This window comes from Heloderma suspectum, chromosome 1 (assembly GCF_057233095.1).
Source record: "Heloderma suspectum isolate Gila_16-S chromosome 1, 16-S_ref, whole genome shotgun sequence".
Taxonomy (NCBI): domain Eukaryota; kingdom Metazoa; phylum Chordata; class Lepidosauria; order Squamata; family Helodermatidae; genus Heloderma; species Heloderma suspectum.
The window spans coordinates 295,795,560-295,814,714 of NC_139458.1; the positions used below are offsets into that span (position 1 = coordinate 295,795,560).

Consider the following 19,155-nt stretch of genomic DNA (forward strand, 5'->3'; position numbering starts at 1 on the left):
ATGCCCTGAAGGACTTTTTGGTGCTGCACCAAATAAACTCTATTGATCAAACATTCTTTCCACAAACACATACAACTAGTATACAGTAGTTACAGGCGAAAGCATAGCGGTTCCATGTGAAGACTGTGATTTTGCTTTTCACTTAGTAGACAAAATCGCTTGCATGCCAACTGACGCTGGAACTGCCACTGCAAATTTAGAGTTGGAGTCTGAAGCATCAGAGATTTAGTCTTATCCTGTGTATTTGGATTGGCTTCAGTCTTTCCCCCCATAAAGCAAATGCTTTCAGGGGCATGTGGGGAACTACTTGCAAGTTGGTGCTATGCCCGTCCCTGCTAGAGAAAGCCTGTTGTGAGGGTGGGTCCTTTAGTGCATCCAGGTATTAAATTCCACATCCAAGGAAATTGGGGCACCACTCAGACCAGTTGACATCTGCAGCTCTTTTATTCCTCTTTTAAGAAGAAAAACAACAACCTTTATCCCAGATACAGACGCCATCGCTGTATTTGCAAAGTTATTGAGAAAGCTGTGGTCCTTCTCTTGCTCTAAAAATACATGGCTACCATTTATTTTCTGAAGCCTCACCAGTCTGTCTTTTGACCTAATTATGGCACCCATAGCCTCAGCTGACAGACTTTGCCTAGAGATGGATGGGGCAATTGCACACCCTTGGTCTCATCAGATCTCCAATACTATTTATCAAAAGGTATTAGGAGTGGAGTGTGAGATTTGAGGGACTGCTCCAGAACAGCCCCACTCATTTCTGTCATAAAGGTCAGAGACAGGAGTGACAGGCAATTGCTCATCATCTCCCTGGGAACTTCCCTGTGGGCTGCTGCACAGTTCCATATTGCCCATCTCCAGTTTAATGTGTAGATGAAGACAGTAGGTAAGATCCGACTCTAAACTGGGCATGTGCACCTCTCTGCCATCTAACTCAGGTACTGTACCCTTGGTAATAAAACTAGAACAGGGGTGGGCAACACATGGACCCTACTGCCCCCCCCAATTATTTTTTACTTTAAAAAATGGGGGGATGGCATCTGTAGTGGCTACAGAGTGCCCAAAAGGTCAAAATTACCTTGCAAACAAGCTAATTTTGACCCTTTTGGCACTCTATAGCCACTACAGATGCCCTTTTTAAAAAAGACATCCAGGCCCAGGGGAAGGGGATGGCCCGCAGCCCTCCCAAAGTTGCCCTGAAGCAACTGATACTGAACCCAGACAGGAGGGGGAGGGGATGATAGGAGGTAGGAATATTTATAAAAAATATCCAAGCTTCTCCCATTTTCTCAAAATTGCAGCTGTAGATGCTCTTAGACAGACAGCTGTACTTAGCAGTCCCAGCCAAAGCACTGGCCAGGGTTGCCTCTTAGCGACTTAATACATTTTGGGAGGAAGACTACTAACTTTTCTGATCACAACCTAATGAGCATCAATCCATGCTTTCCTTGCCTTGAGCACAGTCTACTTTCACATGATGTGGGGCTACCTTTGGTGATAATGCAGGAGCTGCAGCAGATATAGAACATAGCAGACCACATTGTATTAAGGGTTGCCATAATCCTATTACATTGACACGTCAATGCCTGCAGTAGCTTCCCGTTAACTTCCTAACCCTCTCTCCCCCATAACGGAATCTATACACCTGAGAAAAAGCTCAAAGAACACATACAGCAGAGTTGGGAAGAACCACCAAAACTGCCTCCCAAGCCATGCCATCCACTGCTTGTACTTTGCCAAGTACAAACAGCAAGGCTACACAAGGAAATATTCAGGACCTGTCTCAGCCTTGACCTGGCTTTTAATAGGCATGTGAAGTAGGAGTCATTTCAACCAGATTTTACCTGATAGCTTTAATTCAGTTTATTTTGCATTTTAAAGTATAGATACCCACCCAAAGACGGAAGAATAGGCGAATATAGAAATGTATGTTGCTCTGCAGGTCTGGCACAACAGTAAGCACTTTTCAAATACATAGGGAACAACTGGGTTGGATTCCAAGGCACCTTTCTGTAAATGGAAGGCATCCTTCAGTTTGCACAAGGGGCTTGGATTCAGTGGAGGCTTCCACAAATGGGTGATTTTTGCTGATGTCCACCTACTGAACTTCTTTTAAATCACACCTTAATTTAGATGCATCCCTCTCACTTTTTATAAAGTGCTTGCTCTACACTAGATGATTTCTATCAATGACTCTGTGTAATCAGAACTGATAGGTGGGGTGGGGGTGGGGAGGGCTTCTCCAGAGTGTGATTTATTTCCTGTTCCTATTTATTTTGGTTTGCTTGTTATTCAATAGTCATTTGTATTCCATATGCCCTTGCTCTTCTTTTTCCTGTGAAGGAAGTAGCTATGCCAGACAGAAGTAATGTGACTGTTACTGGTTTTAATTCTCTTGTCAAAGCCTTTTAGAGAAGTTTGACTTATTGTACTAATAGGTGCTTCTTAATATTAAAAGGCATACATGCTTGTTTGTGGCTCATTATTTCCTGTGCTGTGATCTCAAAAGCCACTCAGACAAGCATAACAAGGTTATACACCTTAAACAAGTCCTTAGGCAGGAGGCATACTATGCCCCACTGTAGCCTTATGGAAAGGCTGTGTTTCCTTAGGAGTTCCTGTTATCAGAGTTCATTTATCAACACTGCACAGAAATTCTAAGACCTCTTTACACGTACCTTCCATGGTTGCTCCCACACCAGTTGGGAATATTTAAAAGCTTCCTCCCTTGTGGTTGGCATACTGACAAAGCACACAAGCAAGGTAGAGATCAGGCATTACTATGCTTATGAACGATGCAGGTTCCTTTTTTTTCTGGGTATCTGGTCCTTCCATGTAGGAAGTGGCTTGAATCTAGAACAGACCAACACCAACACCAAGCTAATGTCTGGGATTCTTTGCATAATTGTTCTTTCCAGACCTTCTGAAGTCCTCCAAACCAAATTACCGAGAGTGATCTTTGCAGTCACGTGTTGTTTCTAATGTGTGGCCTTGACCCTGGAGATGGGCCTAATTTCTATGGAGGACCATGCATAGATTTGTTTGATAAACTTTGGGCTCAAACTTGTCTTTTTCCCCTATAGGATTGGCCCGACTGACCCTAACGAGAGGCTTTTCAGTCAACATGGAGAAAGTTGTTGACAGAGAAATTACTGACATGGGTTTAAACTGGCAGTCTAATAGCCCTTGCATAATTTAAAGCGAAACTATTAAACAATGAATATGGGATAGGGAACTACAGAACTATTTAAGTTCTGTCATAAAATATCACTTCTCTTGGGGATAAGGTACTTGTGCCGGCAAATTATGACCAATTTAACTATCTCCAAATTTAGAAAAGCCTTTACGTTAGCTCAATTTAATGTTTTACCATTGATGATTTTAGAGGGCAGATCTCAAAAGGTCCAATACCATGACCATATATGTCCCTGTGATAAAGAGAAAGTGGAAACTGTTGGACATGTTTTATTATATTGTTCTTTTTATCAAGAAATTTGCTGTGCTTTTATTTCAGCTATTTTACAAAAAATGTCAGACAGATCAAATTAATTTTATCTTTCTGTTCTTCTTTCTTGATCAGGGTTCTCAGATTACAGGTGGCAACGTTTTGTGCAGCCATTAGTGCTTGCTGCAAACTTATAGTAAAACAGTATTGTTTCATCAGGCTAATACTCCAGGGTCACGTTAGTTGTTTTGGGTTTTTGAGTTTCTGTATAGAAAACCAGGCATGAAAGTGACTCAGAGAACAGGGTGACATTTAAATGGACCTTAAGTTAGCTGGCATTGTGAGAACTACTTCCCTTATTGATCCAATTTCATATTGGCCAAGAGGAATTATTTGTCAAGGAGACATTAATTCATGAGTTTGTCAGTAGGCGTTCCAAAGCACTTATGTAGTACTTTTGACACCACAGATAGGATCATGGTGAAAGCCAACAACTCCAAGGTTTATTGAAACCCTGATTAATACATAAATGCACCAAAACTTGCAATTGATCAGTACTAGAATTTTCTGCTGTCTGGAATAGGCACAAGCTGTGTCTGGCAATGGAACAAAAATGTATTCCATTTTAAAATATGTTGACTTCTCACGAGGCATCCCAAAGAACCAGGCCTTTTCTAGGCTCTTGACATAGGCATCTTATGAGTTTTATGCATCTGCCCGCCCCCCCTTCCACTCACTACCTTTTGTACTTGTCATGCTACTCAGACAGTATTGTTCTTTACTTTGGCATTTGCTTTTAAGCACTGTGAGTTTCCTTACCACCTCAACCTTCACAGCATACTTTTTCACAGACACAATTGGTTCCAACAGTATTCTTACATATAGCAGGGCAATGCTATGACATTTGTACTCAAAATACATGACAAAAGATAGCTAATGCAACATTTCAGGACAACATTTCACACCACATCCTTGACCCATTTCCTGTCATGTCATCCTTTAGATTACATGGTGCAAAATCATTCCAGAGGGACCTGTACAACTACAAGACTAGGAATAAACTGGGTAACTTTAAAAAAAAAAGAGGATATGAAGTTGGTTCTCATCCACCATTTTAGACAATTACCTGCACTGGGTTCCTGAAGAAATTGAGGCAAATTTGGTCTAAGTATATTTATACCAGTGAACCCCACTCTATGGATACAGCAGACAGACTAATGATCAGCAGATTATTAGAACTTGCCATAAATCAACTTCTGAGAAGGCCTTTGTGGGTACAAAAGACACAGAATGTATAAAAACAAAGCCCCTTAGCTTGAATTTCATAACTAGCGTATGCATCTTGAGTGCTTAATACACAGAAATTACACAATAGTTGGCTATATTTACCAAAGGAAAAGCTACAGCTGCACGACATGTTGCACTTATTCCACAGAAGTGTTATTCTAAAATTACACACAGGCATGAGTCAGCACTTGAAAGCATTGGTATAATGGACTCACAAATCGGAGAGAATTGAAAGGTCATGAATCAATGCTTTATGCATTGATTTTAGCTTTATTGCCATCACATTTTCAGACATATTTCTACGACTATGAAGTAGAAAATGCTTAAAATTTAAAAGTTTAGAATCCAGTCAGTCTGCAAGCCACATATGAATTAAATGTTTCTCACTATTGTGGTTGTAAGAGGAAATCCTTTTTATTTATTTATTACACTTATATCCCACTATATCCTGCCTTTTTTCCTCTTTTAAGAAACCCAAGGCAGTGTACACAATCCTCCTCCTCTCCATTTTAGCCTCACAACAATAACCCTGTGAGGTAGGGTGGGCTGAGAGTCTGTGACTGGCCCAAAGTCACCCAGTGAGCTTCCTTGGCCGAGTGGGGACTAGAACCCAGATCTCCTGGCTCCCAGTCCAACACTCTAGCCACTACACCACACTGGCTCTCCACTGTAATTCTTCTACTAGTAACTTTTGAACTAAAGTAATGCTCAGCAGAATACTTTTGGCCAATTCTAAATAGAAAGTAGAGCTGGAAGTTACTTCCCCATGGCTTCTCCTCCAAGACCAGATGTATAAAAGCAGCATGTAAGTGAGGCCAATGGCTTAGTACTTCTCATGAAAATGGCAGACACGCATGTTGGCAGGAATCACTCTTTTAAAAAGGTACGTAAAAGATTTATTGTTTCTACATATGCTTATAACAGAATAGCAAAGCACTAACATAATGCCACCATGAAAATACAGATAAGGAATGGCAGTTAACAAGATAGCTTTCAGTTCTGAACACTGATGTAAAGTTCGAATGAGCTCCATTCTCTCAATGTCTTAATTCACCATTACACTTTATATATTTTTTAAAAAAATCTGTGAAGACTCCATGGGATAAAACATCTGTGCTCTTACTGTTTGTATAGAATAACAGAACCAAGTATAAAGTTGAAAAACAACTCGAAATAAATTTTTCACAGAATCCCACACATACAGGGTTCTGATGGCATGTTCATGGTGGGCTATTTAACCCATGATGAGCTGCTTGGGGGTTGTTGTGCCATGCAAACCCAGCAAGCATGGGTTATGTGAGGGTTAAACAACCCTCACATAACCCTAAAACAGACCACGGGGGTTGCATATTCAAAATGGAAGCTGCACAGATGCCTGCATGTGCCACAGATGCACAGTGGGTTAAATAACCCACGGTGGGCGATTGTGTTGTGGGAACACCCCCACAGACTCATAGAGACAGAAGCAGGCTTCCAGTCATTCTCCATTATGAGCAAAGTTAATTAAGCCAGAAAGCTTCTTAATGTTTATACTTCACACAAAACCTAAATTTTTGAAATGGTTCATTGCAAGTTGTGCTTTAAGATTACTTTTAAGCAGGTTTCCATATCTTGGTTTACACTGCCAAACTTTTGGGAGAAAAAAAAATCGTAAGGTAGACACCATCTCCAAAAGCCTAGCATTAATAAATGAAATAGTGACTGCGTGACACTAACATATTTGATGAACTATATCCACTGAAATGTAGGACAAAAACATAAGAAAGAATTTCGGGGCAATACTGCTGAAAGTCCTCACAATAGTTATGTGAAACAAAAGAAATCTTGAAGCTCTCTTAGCTCTTAGAAGCAAGGAAGCAAAGAATGAATAGAAGAATTAAAGGCCATTTGGCTCTTAAAGAAATACGCCACGCTTCTTAGAAATCTGAAGTTGGATACTGAGAGGGTGTTCCTCCCCACCATGCCAAGAGTGCAGTCATACCTATGCACCAAAATTAATGGCCACGTCAAAAGGCACAATCTATCTTCAACTGAATGCAGTGGCAAAGTGAAATAATGAAAAACAAGGATCCATTTACAATTGTTAACACAGCTCAGATAAATGTCAATTAAGATTTATACAAGGCAATAAATGAAAAAGTACTCAGCAAACTGGTTACCAACCATAGAAAAAGAATCATGGGTATTGAGTATTTTAAGAGTTTTGTGAGAAAGTTCATTAGACAGATACTGTAAGAATATCAAGTGAACGAACTCTGATGCAGAAGTAGTCTTCCCATTCTTTTCAATAGACAGGCCCAAGATACAAAAAGAAATGTGCTTATGAATCCTTTCCTGAAGTGAATGGGTCAGTCTATATGCAAGAGCTTATACAGATCTCTGCATATTTGTGCATGCCTTTATGAATGAAACACCCTTAAATAGTCATTGACATGCAAAATATGCCATAGATGTCCGTTCCTTTAAGATGGCTTATTGTTTTATTTCCAATTATGCAGGATTACACAGAAGTCACAGCCAGACCTTTAGGTGTTCGTTTTCAAGGACTACCACCACCACAAGCTTCCTTTAAATTGTGGTGAAGTGATTTGCCTCCACTGACAGGCCAGGAAGATAAGCGAGGTAATGTAAGGAATGCAGCATAGCAAATATTGAAATTTTACTGTGTTGTAACAAGAAGTGTGCTAAGATACATTAAAGTTAAGGAGGTGACAACCTTCATATGCCTCCTCCAACACACACACTAAGAGAGCAATCCTATGGCCACTAGGGAGTGTTTGGGGGGAGGCATAGGATATTGCAGATTCCTGGATCTAAGGTTGGAGACATCATTCCGACCTTGGAGCCAGGAGTCCATGCTCCCCAGGCCCTTGCAGCTGGCTCTGAAAGAACCGTACTGGCTGCTTCTCTGAAATCACAAAAGCAACCTTGGAAAGGGGGTAAAGGGGGCATTTTGGTGGCGGGGAGGAGAGAGAACGGGAGAGGCCAGGTTATGCTATATTGCCAGGCCTCTCCAGCCTCCTTCCCCCCCCCCCCGACTCACCCCAGCTAGACAGGCAAAAAAGCCCATCTAGCTAACATATAGAGTGGGAGAAGCAGGGAGGCGGAGATCACCTCCACCACTCCTCCCACTCTGCAGTGGATTGCTATAAGACTCCAAGTTCAGAGACATATGGCCATCCCAATAGGATTGTGCCCTAAACCTAACTTTTTCTCTCCCCGAAGACCAGACCATTGTTTTGAGAAAATAAAAGCTAATCGCTTCTATAATTGGAAATCCAGAACTAGAGCAGGTTAAATCAAATAATTTAAATGCCTTTATAATTAAGCAACAATGATGAGCCTCAAATATTATTTTACAAAATATTGATCGAGACAGTACACAAAATTACTGCAGCCTGAACAACTATCATTCACAAGAATTTGCTTTAACTGTAATCATTTAAGGAATGGAAGTTAAGTCTAAAACAGTAAATACTAGAGTTAAGATTAAGTAACAGATTTCAGGTTACAAGAATGTTTCAGAGTTGCATGTAGTCAAGATCCTGATTAGTTTATTTTACAAAATGATACAGAAAAATCTTTCCATGATTTTAAATATTTACACATTGCATTTAGTTATAACTCTAAACAAAATGACAAGGTATACTACTTTCAACCATTAAAAAAAATCACCTCAGCCTATTTGGTATTAAGCTGAGACACAGCAAAAAGCAAACTAACATAGGTGATTAATATTCAACATATTTTAAAAATCCTCATGCTGTTAGATTAGATGATGGAGACACAGCAATCTCCAAATTACAGGAAAAATGGAAATTGTGCCTTCGTTCATGTTCTTCTTTTGACAGAGAATCTTCTGGGTATATTCAATACTGTGGGTGTACAGGAAATACTGTTTTTTCCACCCCTAGCCTTGAATGGCAGGCTTGAGAGAGGCATGGGTATTCCCCCTCTTCCATCTTTCCCTACTGAATGTATAAGAGCTGCACTTTGAGATCCCACATTTACCCAAATGCAGGATTTCCTTAACCTTGCAATAAGCATGTTCTATACTGCAGAGTTACAGGAAGCGCCATTTCAAATATATGTGGCATCTCCCAGTGCAATTACATTCTACAGGGGAGGCAGCCAGTAAACCTGCATCCTGGTCCCAGTATCGCTGCACGTGCATATGATATGGGAGGGAACAGCACTGTCTGAAAAGGCCCTGTGTTTTTAGTTACTCACCAATCACGTAATGTTTGTGACAACCTAAGTGTCACTACCTTTTAGATATTAGTTATATATCAACAAGCACTGGCAACGTTAAGCTTCAGATTCCTGTAAGACATGTATCAGTTTGATTATACCTATCTTTTCCCCCTTGTCACAGGGAAAAAGGTATAAAGTAATTTAAAACTAAAGTCTAACAGAAAACTAACTTAAATGATATCACAGCATCAGTATATACTCGAAAAAATAGCACTCTTTAATCATTCCTGCATAAAATTATCTCTTTTGTGACTACATATGTACATATTAGCTTAACTAGAAGATAATAAGATGCTCAAAAATTCCCAATCCAGCTTTACATCACTTATCCCCTTTTAACATTGGCAAATGTGAACTTTTCCAAGAGTAAAGTCCAAACCAAAATGACATTTTCACTTTTACATTGCATACTTTAACCTTCAGGACTATGGACTGTCAACCATAATAGAGTGATGGCTCTCCGTCACTTATATCTGAATCATCTTCATCTACTTCACCTTCAATGACAGATTTTTTTCCTTTGCAGCACGACACTATTAATCCAATTAAGAAGACCTGTGAATTCAAATCAGTATAATGCATTATTGTTGATCAGTTGAGGGATATGGAAGTAACAGGTTTAGAGTGGGACAACATCACTGTGATGCAAATTATATGATAATTGCAATTATGTTAAGCCGCTAAGTTGGATTTATAACCTCCAAATAAGATTACTCACTGCGATAAAAGCCCAATTGCCAAAGTAATATGCAGCACTGAAGAACCAGAATTTGTGAAGGAATAGGTAAGTCCGAGTAACGGTGCACTGGTCTGAAAGAAAGAAAAAATCCCTATAAATCCTGGAAAAGACACTCCGCCCTTCCCATGGATTTTTTTTTATTGGACATTGTTGGCAGATAGCAGTAAGGCCTACCTGCATCTCACAGACAAGACCTTGTTCTTCTACCATTTAGTTTAGGAGGATAGTATCAGAAGAACCAACTGACTTCACTGATTCTACTTTCTTAGTCCTCCAGAAGAGTTCAGAATTTTATTTACAGATTATATACATGAAGTGCACTTTTTCCTACAATGGCTTAAAGTTTCATACATACTTTTGTTTCTAATTAAGCCATTCTGTGGGAGGGGAAATGATAGCAAATATACAGTATTTTTAATTGAACTCATCAAAATACTCTAATTTCTATTTCAGGACAAAACCAAAATACCCATTCTCTCCCCTCACACACAGGCCATCCCAGATCAGACTGCTATGTCTTAAGTTTCACAAGCCACCGCAGCTTACTGGCCAAACCTATGATTTCTTGAAGTGACACTGGATTCAGCTGGGCCAGAAGCATCCTCTGCAGCCCACCATTAACCATCATTTCAGCATTACCTGACAGCACTGTCTGCATTAAACTTATCTCCACCCAAACTGGTATCAAGATCTGTTCAGGGGCTGTAACCTGGCTTTCTCCATAGCCTGTTGCTGATCCCTCCAAATTCTTAGCACTCTTGTGTTGCAAGCAAATTCCACCTTCCTCTACTTCACGTTGACAGATCAGGGGATGGATCTCAAGCTTTGACGTAGGAAACTTCCATTAAAAAGAAAAGAAAAAAGCTTGCCATGGTAACAGCGAATCAAGGACAATTTCCTATCGTGGCAGTGTTCAGTGTCACCATGGGTACAGAGGAGGGGAAAAGAAAGAGCATGATCACAAGGGCCTACAACATGCTGTGTCACTGAGGAGTGGTACCCAGGAATCTAAAATTAATGTTGTTATGCCACCTCCCCCATATTTTATACTCAACCACCCAGTGTGGTATGTTAGGCTGAGATGCTCTGATCCACGGTCACCCAGGGAGCTTCATGGCTGAGTGGGAATCTGAACCAGGGTCTCCCTGGGCCAAGTCTGAAATTCCAACCACACTGGCTCTCCATAATTGCTATAGATTATTTCTGATACTACTTTAAAACACTGTTACGTATCAGATATCATATAAAGAAAAAGCTTTAAACTGTTTAAGCACCCAACATCTATCAACAGAAGTAAGCCAGACACATAAGGCTCTTTCCTTAACCCTAGTCTGCGATCATTTCCTAGCCTGATTGTCCTCTTGTTCATCTTTCCCCAATCATCTTCTATAGCTCCAACCTGCCAGCCATGCTTCTCTCACCCGTGGCTATTGTTTTTCCCCTTTGGTACTTTAAAAAGCCTCACAAGATGTTGCCATGCAACAGACCCACAGATCACCCACTCCCACAACAGAGTATCCTGAGTGACAGGCTGTTCACAACTTCAGATGCCTATGCAGCTGAGGGCATCCAGGTTTCAGCAGGAAATCTGTCACAGTAAACAATGGCATTTCAGTGTATTTAACTTCCCCTCCCTATCAGCCAACAAGAAATTCAGCCTGATTACCTTTTTTTCTCCTTAAACAATAGAGAGCCAAAAAGGCACAAGGAACTGTTGCCATGGGAATGCAGAACACCCTCAACAGTGATGCATGATATAAATGGAACAGTATCCTGGAAAACCTGAAAAAATAATCTGAGAAGATCCTCTGTTGCCTAGCTTTGCACAAATTTTCCTCACTCTCACCAGAATATATTTAATGTTCACAACTAATCAATTGTGTGGGTGTTATGAAAAGTAGTATTTGGTGGGCATGAGCAAGAGGACATATATACGTAAGCAAGCTGAACCACTTACAGAAGATTGTGACAGATTCCTCAAGACATAAGCCCAAATAAGGCAAAGGTGCAGACATTTCTCAAACTACGCAGCTGTAGCAGAGAGTAGAAGCGGAGGCCTTGCCAGTAATCCCAGCAAGATCTAGAGAGGGTGGTGGGAAAGTTCTCACCAGCCAGTGTTGTGTTGAAAGAAACTCAATAGGCCAGTTCGCACAATCAAACAAGTATCTACTCTGAAGTACTAGAATAAAAACCAAGGCAGTGATGATCTGACATGCTGCCTCCTTTGAAGTCACAGGGAAAGAGGATAAATCCACAAAGAGGCCTGTTAAAGAAATCTTAATGAGTGATACAGAATGCTTTAGATTGGTATAAACTATGTGTGAAATGTCATTAGAGGGTTCTTACTGGGACACATTTTAAAATCAAATATAGATTTTGATTTACAGGCAGATGACATTCACAATTGCTTTTAGGAGTCACTTGTGAAACCACCCTATAAATTCAGATACAGGAGCCAAGTCAGGAAAATATTGCATGTAGTATAATCTCATATTTCAGTAATGATGCATGGTGGAAGTAGGCTGAAAAGACTGTTCTGGACAGTCACATGCTTTTCACATCTGGAAACAAAGACACCAGAAAGGTGAGGTTCTTAACTGAAAGCTTAATCCAGAAGCAGGATTTCACTATAATGTATGTTTCTCCAACACAGAGCTTAGGCTGCAAGGTCAATACTTGTTCATGTATACTATGTTACATAAAGTCTTTCAAGCTTTCCAGTATATTATCTAGCTTTCCATGTAAGAAACAGTATTAGGAAGAAGAATGATTTAGTGTGGCAAGAATTACAGAGTGTATTTGGGCATCTATCCTGATTAGGTTTAATCCAAGACCCAATTAGTTCTAGAGAACAGATTGGGTATCCCCAAGCAGTTAACCACGCCCCTTCTTTGGGAATGCTACTTAGAGCAAGTGCCCATTTGAATCAGGGAGAATAAAGGTCCCCTGAATTGCACATTTCCATAACTGAATACATTACGAATGCCTTACACTCACCAGCTGCATCAGCTATCCCCATGCTTATCAGAGGAGGTATGCCTCTAAACCATGTAAACATTTCTAGAGTCATTTATTTTCCTCAATGCAGAGAGAAAGACAGACCAGAAATTTTGTTGTGATCAGGCTGATATTTTTTGTATATACTAAGCTCTCATTCCAGCTCCCCCAGCCACTGCCACCCAGGCCTCATTACTCCATTTCTCAGAAAGTTTCAGTGGCTCGGTTCACACGACATGCTGGGCTCATCAGGGGCTATTTAACCCACAATGAGCTGCAATGCGTGCGAGGCAACCTTTTGAATGTTGGGGGGTTGCCATGTCCTGTGAACCTGGCCACCATGGGTTATTTGAGGGCTAAACAACCCTTGCATAATCCTGCTAAAAACAGAGGGTTATGCAAGGATTGTTCAACCCTCAACCCACAGTGGCCAGGTTCGCACACCATGACAACTTGGGTTGCATATTTAAAATGTCGGCTCATCACAGGTTAAACAACCCCTGATGAGCCCGGCATGTTGTGCAAACCAGGCCAATTTCTTATGGTAACTGGCCCCTCATCAAATATGGAAATTCTCTGGGATCGTTCAAACACATACTTGTCCTTTGCTAAGCATCTCCCAACTACTTCATCAGCTGCAGGCATAAGGTCCAACAGTCCTTGCTATAGAATTGTCAAGGCACGATGGAGTTGAAGTACTGAACTGGCTTAGCCTTCTTAGTTCCAGCGTCCTGACTGTGGGAAGTCTCCTACCTCACCAGTGATTTAGGGGAATGGTGAGAGCCTTTTTGTCCCAGCCATTGAACTGTTAAAAATTCTTACCTGCATTTTTGCTCTGTTTTAATTGCTCTCTTTTTTATTTTTCTTGCTATTGTATGATTTTAAAGTTGTAAGCCACCTTGTAAACCCTTTTCAGAGTTCAAGAGGTGAGATATAAATGATCTTATAAGTAAGAAAAGAAGAAAATATAGGTTGAGCTCTAACTTGGCTGTGAAACAGATTGCCTCCTGAGTCAACTACTATGCCCTATGTGAGAAGAGGAAATAAAACATTTAATTAGTAGATCAGGACAGCACATTTTTAAGCACCATCTGCAACCTCTCCAGCTGCTCACCTGAATTAAAGAGCAACAAACAGACCTACAGATGGCTCTCTACGGTAATCTGACTAAACAAATTATAGCAGATATTTTGGACCTGTTTGACCTTCATGAAATATTATAATGAAACCTGACACTAGTTCAGTATTTCAGTTACGATGTCCTTGCTTCTTCCCTGGGTGACAATAGTATTTGCTGGGCATTATGCAATATGAGACCACTCATACCTCCAAATGTTTCTGTAAGTTTGATGTATATGAATCAGCATTCCAAATACTAAAATTATTTTGATTTTTTGGCACTAGACAATCCATGGATTGCCTCTGATCTCCAAGATATATCACTAGGTAGTACTGGCTAGATGGGCCAATAGTCTGACCTAGTACCTTTAGAACAGAGTAAGTACAGGTTAACATAATCAACTAACTGTGCATTACCCAAAATTTGGTGCAGTGTAAATGTCATGGCTTACAATGCGTATTACATTCAACAATATCCGCAACTCTCGCTTGTCTAAAACAAAATTCAACATGTCATCCTAAATACATGAGGACACATATACTAGAGGAGGTGTTTCCCCTCACAAACAAGTGTGGAAGTCAGAAGACAGACAACGGTCTGTAAGAGACTTGTGCTGAGAAAGTTGCCTATTAAAACTCTTGCGCCAAGCTGGTCTGAAAATTGAATCAGGTTTGCACTTGGACTGATATTGATAGATTCAAGAGGAAACAAAGGTTTGCCCATTAGTTTTGAGGATATGTTTTTGTGCAAGTGGCCATTTTTTAATGGGTATGTGCCTCATTATGAAAAGTAAAATGAATGGGCAAATTCTGGCTTGGCTCTCACATGACTTCTTGAACATTTCTTCCCTAAAATCTAACATAAAATTGTGGGCATAGCATGTGCTCTAGAATGACACAATTAAAGCTAAGCCTATACTGAACACTATACTTTGGGCCTTGTGGGACTGACCCAAAGGGCTTATATTTCTAATATAGCTTGTTAGCAGCCTTTGCAACAATGTAAGGGTCAATGAAGTTGAGAAGCATTTCATTATTTTTCCTTCTTTCCTGCAGCAGTGCCATGTAGATATGCTAAGGTCTGTAAATATCTAGAGAGGAGCCAGCTTTGAATATGGTAGGAAAAGGTTCAAAGAAAAGTCTTCTACTTTATTCATCATGACCTTGCTCTTCCTTTGGAAAACTCATTGGTTTACACAGGGCTCTCGAAGACTTCCCTCCTAAGCAATGATGAGGTCAATCAGTATCTGCTCAGCTTCAACAATGCTATAGCATCAGATGTTCCCAGCCCATTTCTATGTGGAACAGCCTCTGAGGATGACATGGAAGCTGCAGTTAGTATAGAATGCAGCGGCTAGATTGCTGCTGGGAACATTTATTTATTATTACTATTATTTATTCTACTTCTATACCAATATCGTAAAATCTCTAAGTGATTAACATCTGCTTACATCATACAGATACGATATAACACTGGTTTTAGAGGAACTATACTGGCTTCCAGTCTGAGTTCAAGGTGTTAATGCTATTTAAAGCCCTAAAGGGCTTGGAACTGCAGTATTTAAGGAAGCACCTCTCTTCCTGTATAAGCCTACCTAAGTATTAAGATCAGCTGAGGGGGCCTTCCTCTGCAGCCCACTGTGGGAACAGTATGTTACGTGGAGATGCAAGAGGAGGCCTTCTTAGGTGTGGTGCCCCAGCTATGAAATGCCCTCTACCTGGAGACCTGGCTGACCCCAGCATTGACTTCATTTCATCACCAAGTCAAGACCTGGCTTTCCACTTCAGATTTTGGGTCTAGGGTCATAGCTTGGTTTGAGTGTTGCTGATTTTATACTAGATGGTAGGTTTTGCTATAGTTTTATGTTTTTATATTGTTTTATTGCTTGCATCCCACAGTGAAGTCTTTTGATATAGGGAAGGTTAGAAATATTTTAATAAAATACTAGGCTAGAGACTCCCTTCTGATCACATAGATGAATGCTGCATTGAAAAACTACATATAATGTTAAAAAGAAAACATTGCAGTTCAGCCTGTACTCCTCACTAGACCATACTGGACTGAAATATTTTATGCCAGAAATTTATAGTCTCTTTGCCTTGATCTCTCTTCCTCACAATTATCTTTGTCCAGGGATTCTATGAGATGGATTTCTGTATTCAGATTGGTGAAAGTCTGCAACATCCTGCAGCCACTGTAAGGAGCTTAAGTCTCAAATTTTACATCTGTAGACCTCAATGTATCCAGTGTATCCACTAAGCATGTTTCCACTGAGAGTTGGTTCCTGACATATGTAACCCAAGATTGTCTCTCTGTACAAACAGGGATTTCTAGTATATTCATTGCTTTAAAGGCTGATCATTCTCTCTACATGCTACCCCACAAAGGGCTGAGGTTTCCTTGTGCCACCCACCCAATCTGGAAAGACTACAGATATGCAGCTCTAATATAGCCAACATGCAGTGGGTCTAAATCTAGAGCACAGGGGTGCCTTGGGTGCAGCCCTCACCACCCCGCTGCTCCCCTCACACTGCTGAAATACGGCAGCAGAGTGGCAAACAAACTGAGCATTTGCTGCAAAAATGTGGTGACAGACTGCTGTGGAGACCCAAAACTGCCAAATGTAGCTAACATTCAAGCTAAATGTGGTTCTTTTGAGGCTCTGTAATGGTTTTCTGCAGAATTTCAGTGGCAAGCCACTGATATATTGCAACTGTAGATGGTGTGGCAGAAAGTGCGCAGTCTCATTGGGACAGAAACACCTGTTCTCATCTGGAGACTCTGCCTTTTTGCCACCGCTCCAAAAATTTGGTAAGAAACGCTAATCTTTAAAATGAAGGCATGTGCCTAAAACAATACTTTAAAACATTTTTGGAATGTATTTTGCTTATTAAAAGAAGTTCTGGTTTTTTGTCTATGGTCTGTGCTCTTATATGATATTATATATTTAGTAAAAGGTTACTTAGGACTTCAAAGTAAAAGATAAAAAGACAATCCTGATCTCAGAGTCCTATCTAAAAATGTTTTGTGCGTTTATACTAGTAGTCAGTAAATCTGCATTCTTGGTGGCATTTTTCTTCTAGGGAAATATCATGGGATATGTTTTACTTGCTGATCCAATCTGAATACAGAAATCCATCTCATAGAATCCCTAGACAAGCATACATCCATCATGCTTCTGCTTATGTTCTACCACTGAGGCACAAACCCTTCCTCCCAAATGGAAGCCTACAGCATCAGTATCCCCAGGCAGTCTCCCATCAAAGTACTAACAAGGCCTGACCCTGCTTTACTTCTGAGATCATATGGGATCAGATGCTTTCAGGGTGATATGGCTGTCAGGTAAGGGTAATGTGGCTGTATTATCATGCAACAATATCATGCAAATCTCTTTCACTGGAAGTACCTGCAATGGGGGGCATGGCAAAAACTGGTAATATTTGAGGTGGTGATAAAAACCGCTTCCAAGCCTAAAGGCCTCTCCATATCCTTGTTCTATGTGATAAATTAAAATGAAACTTTGGCCAACTGAGTTCCAAAAAGCCATGAACTTCAGCTCAGCACTTTAACAATTATTACTTTAACAATTAAATTGAGCAGTCATTGGGTAACAAGACAGGTCTCCTTACGGATCAGTAACTGGTTAAAGATCAGGAAGCAGTTTAGGAATGAATAGACAGTTCTCACAATAGCAGGATGTAAGAAGTGGGGTCCTGCAAGAATCTGTATTGGGATCGGTGCTTTTTAACTTGTTTATAAATGGTGTAGTTAGGGGTGAGCAGTGAGGTGGCCACATTTGCTGACAATTCCAATTCAGGATGGTAAAAATAAAAAGGGATTGCAATGTATTCCAAAAGAATCTCTCCAAACTGGGTGGATGGAAAACAATATGGCAAATGAGGTTCAGTGTAAATGTAAGGTGGTGTACACTGGGGTAAAAAATCCCAACTATATCAATGGGGTCTTAGCTGGCGGTGACTGACCAAGAAAGGGATCTTGGGGTCATGGCGAAAATGAAAATGCCAAACTAGCATGCAGCAACTGGAAAAAAGTGAATTCAGTTCTAGGAACCAAAATAAAAGTGCCAATATAGCTTTATACAAATCTATGGTGCAACCACACTTGGAATACGGTACACAGTTCTGGTCACTAAACCTCAAAAGGAATATCGTAGAGCTGGAAAAGTGTGAGAAGGCTATATTCCCATTGGCATCTAGTTGGCCACTGTGGCAAACAAGATGCTGGAGTAGAAAGGCTTTGGTCTGATCTAGCAGGGCTCTTTATTTTTAGAAATTTAGTTGCCATAACAACTTCTCACTCAGACTTTCCTTTAACTGCTACAGAAACTGGAACTCAAGTGCAATCATGTCAGGAATGCTTTTTATTTCCAATACTTTCTTTATATCTAAAACCACAAGGAGTAGTAGGAGAATGTAAATAAAGCACTAAATGGGATTGCTAAGTATACGACAGCACAGAATGAAAACATTTTAAAGAAAATTCTAGCTGCACAAGTAGTTACAGTCAAAACATTTTATTACAAGTGGGTTAGAATATAGCTCCTTTATTAAATGCTCCCTCATCTCTCTTTTATTCCTTCTCAAAAAATGGTGGGAAAAGTAATAAATTAATTCCCAAAGGCTCATTTCTATTCCATGATGCATACATAGAATAGGAATAGATGTTAAGAACAACCTAATCCTAGGTACATTTACTTAGATGTTGTCCTATTGGTTTCAAATATGCATGCTTAGGACTGTAACCTCAATTTCATTAAGTCAAATTTGCAGGTTTGTTCATAACATGCCTTTTTTCAACTTTCATCTAGAAATCTCAGGCAATGAACCTGCAACCATTCACTGCAGAGGCTGGAGGAAGATCAACTCCAGAGAGGAAGTGGGAGGTGCATCCTAGTCCAATGCTTGCTAAGTCTTGTTCTAATATAACCTGCCTCTAACTGGATGGAGAGTGTCTCAACCAATGGAGGGCAACAATATTATAAGCAAGACAACTGTCTGCAAGACAAAATACAGTTGAATCTACACAAATTGATTAAAAATTGCACATTATCCAAAATATTACTTCTGTGCATATGCTGGAGCAGGGCAAAACTTGTCATTTCAAAATTGGAAACAGAAGCACAGTGACAATCTTAGTGTGAACCCTGGCTGTTATTTTGAAAACAATGGAGAAGTCAGAGTGGAGAGAAACCCTGTTGCTCATAGTGATATTTTAAAGACCGCCCTTTGGTATGAGATTTCTTTTTGTATAAACCAGGCATTGTGGGAAGTATCCAACTGTGCCCCAGCA

At 40.2% G+C, this 19,155-nt stretch overlaps 1 protein-coding gene and 1 non-coding gene across 3 annotated transcripts in view; both read right to left on the reverse strand.

Annotated features, from left to right (window-relative positions):
* Nucleotides 1-4,967: 4,967 nt before the first annotated feature.
* LMBRD1 (LMBR1 domain containing 1) overlaps nucleotides 4,968-19,155 on the reverse strand; it is an 85,699-nt gene continuing 71,511 nt past the window's right edge. For both annotated transcript variants that reach the window (XM_084826877.1, XM_084826878.1), the window contains exons 15-16: nucleotides 9,708-9,799; nucleotides 4,968-9,544 (exon numbers count right to left, since the gene is read on the reverse strand). In XM_084826877.1, the coding sequence (XP_084683003.1) occupies nucleotides 9,425-9,544; nucleotides 9,708-9,799 (212 nt within the window). In that variant the 3' untranslated portion in view covers nucleotides 4,968-9,424. The remainder of the gene's footprint in view (nucleotides 9,545-9,707; nucleotides 9,800-19,155) is intronic.
* LOC146359240 (small Cajal body-specific RNA 15) lies at nucleotides 9,874-10,005 on the reverse strand. Its single transcript, XR_014787065.1, has one exon.